This window comes from Microchirus variegatus (assembly GCF_963457635.1).
Source record: "Microchirus variegatus genome assembly, chromosome: 19".
NCBI lineage: Eukaryota > Metazoa > Chordata > Actinopteri > Pleuronectiformes > Soleidae > Microchirus > Microchirus variegatus.
The window spans coordinates 12,663,184-12,672,109 of NC_139820.1; the positions used below are offsets into that span (position 1 = coordinate 12,663,184).

An 8,926-nucleotide genomic window follows, 5' to 3' on the forward strand; every position below is an offset into this window, starting at 1 on the left:
AGTTGGCTCCCTCAAATAATGTGGAAGACGTCCAGTCTCGTTCCTGTTCCAAAGATGTCATGCCCTAGTGGCCGTACAGAAGCACAGACAGGCCTGTCATGAAGACCCTGGAAAGACTGATTGTTGGACATTTCATGCCAGTGGTCAGGTAACTCACAGTTGACTGAAGGCCCTGGTATACTTCCGTGCACAGCGCACGGACCCAGCACGCATCATGCACATGAAGTAATTTGAACCATCAACACGATTTGTGTCATCAACGCGATTTGCGTCATCAACGCGACTTGCTTCATCAATACGATTTGCAGTGTAGTCAGATACTACAGGACCCTGACGAGTGAGCATACCAGGGTCCGTGTTATGCAATTTGGCGCGTGCACCCTGTGTGCAGAAGTATATCAGGGCCTCAAGTGACACTGCTTAAATACACAAGGGAAGGAGGGTTAACAACAAAAACCGAAGGAGGCTAGTTTACATGGGGCAGGCGATCATCCCAGGCAGGAGGACACAGGAGGGCAGGAAGTGAAGTGACAAAATAAGCTTCCTTTGGGTACAAAATAAAACAGGATATAACTAAAAATGCACAGGAACAGAAAACAAGCATGAGCTGTTACACTTAGATTCAATATTTCCTAATGCAATTTTGCACATTGGACGTTTAACTTTGCCAAATAGGGAAGTTTGGAAAGTTTTTGTTAATATCTGTTCTAATATTTGTGCTTTAAAGTAAACAGTCTAAAAGTTACTCGTATAGGTATATGTTCCTGGTCAAGTTCTAGATTATGATCCATATCGTCACTGCGAGAAACTGGTGGAAATGTGTACACTCTCTCTATGTACATCTCTTTTTTCTTTCTTTCTTGCCGTGCCATCATTTTAGTTGCAGTTGTCCAGTGGAAAAAGAAACACCAGTATGTGTCCTCAGGAAATGATTTATTATCAGATCAATAAGGTGATAGTTGACTTGCCAGGAGCTGGATTTATATTTATCTATTTGTTTCTAGTCGAAAACACTTCTCTAATCATTTGTAACTTCAGCTAAATTTTCAAAAATACAGAAGACAATCTGATGAGCTAGATGCTTGTTTCACGTTAAAATTCCTTTTAATTTGTCATTTATCAGATACATCACGTCACCATATGTACTTTATCTCACGTGATGTGACTCCCTCCGTTTGGAGGATTTATAGCAGGAAGCAGCAGAGGCAGTGTCAAACATCACTATATCACACACACTCTATTTTCCAGCTGACATGAACCTCTGTGAACAAAGACATTTTGTGTGATACTTTCACTGCTATAAGGAGGAAATCAAGGAGGATCTATACACAGCAAGTACATATTTCATGTAATTCATTTAATCATGATATTTTCACGAAGATGAAGGTTCTTTTGTTGGACCTGATTATTTGTGAACACAGCTTTCCTTACCTTTTGTAAAAGGCTCTTCCGTGTTAAAATTTAAATCGCTCTTAAAAAATAGACAGTTGTAAGTGTGATCACCAGGGATATGTATGTGCTGTTAATATACAATACTAGACATTGATTTCCAGGCAGTTTGAGATACAAAAACATTTTTTACAGAAACCTTCGCTGCTTCTTCAGACCAACCTGAAGCACACAGATCAATTTTCATCCTGCATGAATCACTTAACTTTTACTCAAACCTTTTAAACCCATTTTTAAGTATTTTTTAAACCTATTATTCCTCCACTTTACATGTGATATTTATATTTCACATATCAAATGTAGAATCACATCATGGTATAATAAAAACCTCTCATGTTTGTCCACCATACTCCTCTCACTCCCTACATCTATCTAATGGCTTTATTGCAGGTATTAGCATGTGTTAACAGTTCCCTGGTGGTGAAATGGAGGGAGCCATCTTTGTCACTGTTCAGAAGATCTATTACCCTTTGCTGTGCATCATGGGAATTCCAGGTTTGTAGCTTGTCATCATATACAGTCATTTGCTGCTCCACCAATTTTATTGGGAAGATTGTTATTGAAATGAAGAAAGAATGGCAATTAACAAGGTTTGTATTTATACATTGCTTTTCTAGTCTTGATGGCCAAACAAAGCTTCTGTATACTACAGTGGATTTTCTATCACTCATCTTTCATACTCATTCACATAATGGCAGCAGCAATGTGGGGTTAAGTGTCCAATGACACATCAGCATGTAGTAGTGATGGGTCGGTCGCGAATGAAACGGCTCTTAGAGCCGGCTCTTTGAAGTGAACGACGGGAGCCGGCTCTTTCTTGGGAGCCGTGTTTTTTTTTTGTTTTTTTTTTTGTTTTTTGTCACTCTCTCTCTCTCTCTCTATCTCTCTCTCTCTCTCTCTCTCTCTCTCACTTTTTTTTCTCTTCGCACCGCACGTGATTGGTCAATATGCGTGTGTGCCTTGTGTTTGCGCTGAGCAGCGGGGGGAGGGGCGGTAGTTACACTCGCAGCAGTAACACACGAACAGAGCAGGAGGGAGAAAGAAGAGATAACATCGACACATTACAAAAGGTATAGTAGATACCTTTACCATAGTAAGAAAATGAGTGACACCAGGAAAAGAAGCTAAATCTGGAACCATTTCAATTTTGCTGACAACACAGTGGCAGAGTGTAGAGTCTGCAAGAAAAGAATATCCTACAGAGCCAGCTCAACAAACAACCTGCACAGCTGAGGCACTTGGTATTTCTTAATGCCAACCTCGACCTTAATTAAAGATCTGGGTGTTCATTTTTTTTCTTTTTCTTTTGCATATTTTAATCTATATTTTATTATGTTGTGGTTTGCAGTGTTTTGTGTTGTTTCACTTTAAATTTGTTTAAAAGGAAAAAGTTGAAAATTGAAATAGTTAAAAGTTGAATTGTAAATAGTTGTTTTTTACATTTTCTGTGGAGTGTATGAATAAAAGCATATTTATATAATAAACACATATATCATATATAACATATATATGAATAAAAAGCAAGTTTTTTTACTTAGTAATTAATTTTGTGCATAATTTTATATTGTTGTTGATAAATTAATGAAAGCAATAAAACAACCTGAAGAGCCGTTTGGGAGCCGAAAGAGCCGGTTCTTTTTAGTGAGCCGAGCCGAAAGAGCCGGTTCTCTAAAAAGAGCCAGAATTCCCATCACTAGCATGTAGACTATAGCAGAGCCAGGAATAGAGCCCACAACCTTCAAGTTAAAAGATAACTTGCTCTAACACTGAGCTATAACTGAGAATCATTTCGAACTGCTTTTGTCAGGTAGATCAGATGAGTACATTCAGGCCAGTAACGTTTTATTAGTTACTTACAGGTAATATAAGTATATATTAGGAATTGCAAGGACATAAAAAACAAGGACCTGATAAAAATCTGAGAAACAATTTTGCCTTTAAAACCCTCAGAATGAACAATCTGTTTTTTATTATTATTAATTTTTTTTGTAAGTGCTAATCTATCAGAAAACTATGTAAAAATATATAGTGTATTTAGTATGAAAATAGACATTAACATGTGCATGTCCACACACATACATACACTTTTTATATCTTAGTGAGGACACGTCAAACACATTCACTAGCTCCTTACCCTAACCTTAACCATCATGACTGACCTTGTATTTGACCACTCACTCTATTTTGTCTATATGTCTGTCTGTTACATGTGTTAAACGTACATGGATTTCATTAATTAGAACAATTGAATTATTAAATGTGTGCAATAAATAAATGTTGCTCCCCTTCCTTAAACGCACAGTGGACAGTATTTTTGTTGTTATTGGTACATACATTGGCATACACGATAAAAATATTTGGTAACACTTTCTATGAATACCACATCTATAGTGCATTATGAGCACATTCATAGTGAATAATGCATTATGAATACACTCATAAACACACATAATGCTTTATGATGCACTATATCAACAGTTATGAATAACTATAAATCATGCTTAAACGTATAAATCCAAGGGTCTTATGAGTGCTCTTGACTGGTTATAAACTACAGGCTGACTGATGGGGCTTATAATACATTATGACTACTCATACCCCTCTATACACACACCTCAACAATCAACTATTATAAGTACTCATAGGATGCTATAATATTCCAAGAAGAATCATACGTTATCAATGTGAAGTTCATATGGATACATCTATAATGCAGCATACCACATCATAATGTTTCATTGTTAGTGTAAGTAAAGTGTAACACATGTGCATGCATTTAAAAGAATATATGCTGCATCATAAGTCATTATGTCAGATAGCAAAATATAGAGAATTACATTAAGATTTGTATGAAGTAAGTAAGAAAAAGTCAAAATCCATTTTCTCTAGTTTATTTTTTCTCTAGATTATTTTCTTTAACTTTGACACTTGAGTTAGTTCTGAAGTGCAAACATGTGGCCCATGGAAACGGCACCCTAAAAATAAACCTTCATCCGCTTCTACTAAGGATAAATATGAATCTCTTTTCATAATAACACATACCCTTCCTTCATTAAGTCTTGCCATGGCAGCACACAATGCTATTTCCTTTGTATAGCAAGTCTCACCAATAGATAATAATAAAGAATAATACATTTTATTTGTTGGCACCTTTCTGGACACTCAAGGTCGCCTTACAAAAATACAAAACTACAGATAATAAGTTAAAAGTATAACATTGTGGAAGGTGTTGTTGTGCCAGACAACTGAAAGAGCCGTACGAGTAAGCCGGGCTAACACACAATGATATGCAACTAAATCCTACAAAATTAACTTTTAAGTTGGTAGAACTGTTAACAGTGAAATTAACAGAACTGTTTGTAAAATATAGCTTGAAAAATTGTGTTTTCCAGGTATTTAGTAGTGTTATTGATTGATTCAGGTCCAAATCTTGACATCTACAAAAAAAAATCTACATTTTGTATTCAAAATATGTGTGTAGAGTTGGGCTGCAATGATTACTCAAGTAATTCGATGACAAAAATTCCTCTAGGCAAAAACTCTGTCTCATGTATTCGTTTAATTCCTATCTTGCGTGTTATGCGACCTGTTCAGCGCAGGGATCATTGTTCCACACGATGCGATGGATGAAACAGCCAATAAAAGGCACAAAATATCCAAAGTGTGGGACCATTTCATGCTTAAAGCTCCCATAGTGTGTCCTATCACACATATATGTGAGTTATGGAGGTCTACTTACATACAATAACTTGTTTTTATGGTCAAAAACCTGCTCGTTGCTGCTAACGAGCCGCTAGAAATCTCTCCTCACGGAAGCTTTCGTCGTTTCAGACTGGAATCTCACCCCAGTTGACAGAACTGTGTTGTGATTGGCCAGCCAACGAGAGTTTTCTCAACAGTCTTGTGATTGTACCAATACCTGAAAGTGACGTAATGAGCACATCAGCTCTCAGGAGTGCAGCTCCCCCCTCTGGAACAGTGGATGCACTGCTCCTCATTAATCAAAACATTGTTTTAACAATGTTTAAAAATAGCTTCTTCACGACTCCCCGCCGCAGTCCCTTTGACGACTTAGACCAGGAGTCAGACCTAGAGTCAGAAGACACTGAAACACCTCCAGAACGGACATTCTTCTTCTTCTGTGATTCAGTGTACCGCCCGGATGTACCCGGACTAGTGCCCGGAGCAGGACGATCTGCTGTCCAGGAGAAGTGATCGTTATGTAACAATTCCAGGCTTTTTCAGACCGCTTGCAGAGCACGAGAATACAATAAAACCCAGCGTTCTCAGCAGTGGCTGAACTATTTTTGTTCGGCTTCATAAACGAGGTAATAGCGCAGATACACATCAACATGTTGTTAATTGGAACCTCCGCTCAGCATCTGAGCGTGACCATTAGCAACTGGCGCACACTAATGTAAACATTGATGTTAGCTGATTTAATGTAGCTTACCAGAATGAACTGTATTTGTAGCGATTTGACTAGATATGATGTAAAGCTTTGAATTGTTTAAATAATAAACTTATTCATGATAATTTGCAAGAGAATATTATTGCCTAAACACAAGAACACACACACACACACTCATCTCGTTTCTCTCACCCACTCTCCAGGGTGAGAGGGATCAGCTACAATCTTTCCCGCCCGCCTCCAGGTCTGGGAGGCATGCAGGACTTGCAGGAAGGGGAGATTGCAGCCAATCACCTTTTTGGCAGAGCGGATGATGGGCTGCAGCCTGCCTATATCCTTAGCAGTAGTAGCAGTGTAGCAGACTGTGATGAAGGAGGTGAGGATGAACTCGATGATCGAGGTGTAAAATTGCACCATCATCTTCTTTGGCAGGCTGAATTTCTTCAGCTGCTGCAGGAAGTACATCCTCTGCTGGGCCCTTTTGGTGAGGGAACTGATGTTCAGCTCCCACGTGAGGTCCTGGGTGATGATGGTCCCCAGGAAACGGAAAGACTCTGCAGTGACTGCAGAGTCAGGGAGGGTGATGGGGACGGGCGGGGCTGCGTTCTTCCTGAAGTCCATGATCATCTCCACTGTTTGAGCAGCGTTGAGCTTCAGGTTGCTGTTGTAACACCACACCTCAAGTTGGTTGATCTCCCACCTGTAGGCAGTCTCATCTCCCTCGGAGATCAGACCAATAAGGGTGGTGTCATCTGCAAACCTAAGGAGCTTGACAGAGTGGTGTCTGCAGGTCAAGCCGTTGGTGTACAGGGAGAAGAGCAGAGGGGAAAGAACGTAGCCTTGAGGGGTGCCTCCTGTCAGACAGAAAATCTGTAATCCATCTGCAGGTGGAGTCAGGCACGTTCAGATGGTAGAGTTTGTCCTGCAGTAGGCCTGGAATTACTGAATTAAAAGCATACCTAAAATCCACAAACAGGACCCTGGCGTATAGGTTCCTGGAGAATCAAGGTGCCCGAGGATGTAGTGGAGGGCCAGGTGGTCAGGGCAACAGGTCTGTAGTCATTAATTGGATTTATAAGTCATTATAAGCACAATTTATAGTTATTCATAACTGTAGATATAGTGCATCATAAAGCATTATGTGTGTTTATGAGCGTAGTCTTAATGCATTATGATTTATGAGCATTATAATTCACTATGAATGCGCTCATAACGCACTATAGATGTGGTATTCATAAAAAGTTATTATATACGTTAGGTGATTGGAGAAAGAGAGATGGATTTCTGCACATACACTAGGATGTCCTATTGGTTGCGCCTACAATTACTCTGAATACAGGTCAGATTGATATTCTGGCATTGCCTTCACTGCAGAGAAACCTTTTAAAAAGGAATAGAGTTGGATATATTTGCCAAAAAAGTGACTATTTCAGAGATGAAGAGATTGTTTCATGTCACGGCTGTGGATGCCTGTGTGAAAGCTGATTGACTGGCAGAAGTTGTTGGCCATCTCTGGTCTCTACAATAGTCTTAACCTAAATCACCTGTTTCTCATACAAACCTTGTTCATGCTGCAACAAACTGCTGCTTACTCATAATATAAAAGCATTTGAGAACCTCCTGTCCAATGCAAAAACACACACAGAGATTTATTTAGCTGGTGGGTGGAGTGGATTACAAATAAGTTTTTCATTTATTTTTTAAAATTATATATTGGACCACAGCAACTGGTGAGACTGTGACAGATGCATTTTTTGCTCCTGCTGCCACCAAGTGGCCAAAAGGTTATCACTCGAGGTTAGGCAAGGTTAGGTCATGTAGACATTTCCCTTTGGTTCCATATAAAAAAACAATTTAAAGGACTCATAAAAACAAAGACAGATGTGAATGTAGGTTGGCAAAAACGGGCTTTAGTTTGTCTTTCCTCGAGGAAAATTTCAAACTGAGAGAACAATGATGAGACAATGAGACAGATCACTTGCTGTGTCAAGTTTAGTTTTGATTTACAAGCGGTGTAAAATCATGTGAATTCATCTTTTCTGTCTTTCCCTTCCAGCTAACCTCTTCACATTCTACATGATCTGCTTCCGTAAATGTGGGATGTCCGACACAGCTTGCATTTACCTGAGCTGTCTGGCCATTGTGGATTCCCTCTATGTAGTGTGGGTGATCCTCATTGACCTCACCCTCACCTTCTGGCTGCTACAGCCCTTCTGGCATTCCCATCCTTGGTGTGGCATCCTGGGATTCCTGCAACATGGATCACTGTACAGTTCCTCCTGGATCGTGGTGACTTTCACCATTGAGCGTTACCTCGTTCTTCGCAGCACAGCAGCCAAGCAGTACTTCTCCCAGGCCTGGGTCACGAAACTGACTTGTGTGGCTATTGTCCTGGTGTCCCATCTGGTCTCTGTGCCACTGGGCTGGATCAATATTGTCTCAGATGTCAATGTCACTGTGAATGGGGAAATTGTGACACTGCCCCGGTGTCATTACCGTGGCGAGGTCTACGCAACTATAATTGTTTGGATAACCATGTTCCTCTCAGGGGGAGTTCCCATCGTCTTGGTCATCATCTTCAACTACCTCATTGGATACCATCTCTGCCGTGCAAGCAACCTCTTCACTAAGGACGAGTGCCGCATCATGCAGGGGAGGTGTATCAGGGGCATGTTGAGGAGGACCATCCTGTTGCTAGGTACCGTCTCTGTGGCATTTGTCGTTCTCAGCCTTCCTCGCTTTGTTACCTACTCCATCCTAAGAACCAAGTACAACTACTCCAGCTTCAACAGGAATGACTATAGAATTCCGATCAACACAGCCGGAGACCTGGCCAACATGCTGCAGAACCTGAACTCCACCACCAACTTCCTGCTCTACTGCATGGTCAGCCAGCGCTTCAGAAGGGAGCTGGTCCAGGTGGTGACTTGTAAGGACAAGGCACGTCTGCTGGGCTCTGTTCTAACACACACCACCATGAAAGTATTCTCAGTTGTGGATCACAAGGCCTTGCCAACCAGCAAACCTGTGACTGTGGTGCTTACCAATATCAAACATACAGAGTAG

At 40.4% G+C, this 8,926-nt stretch overlaps 1 protein-coding gene across 1 annotated transcript; it reads left to right on the top strand.

Annotated features, from left to right (window-relative positions):
• Positions 1-1,824: 1,824 nt before the first annotated feature.
• On the top strand, positions 1,825-8,926 carry LOC310940745 (putative G-protein coupled receptor 139; the record flags this gene model as incomplete). The annotated part of the gene is given in 3 exon segments (XM_083905741.1): positions 1,825-1,854; positions 1,857-1,944; positions 7,917-8,926. Coding segments are annotated over 3 exon segments (1,128 nt in total).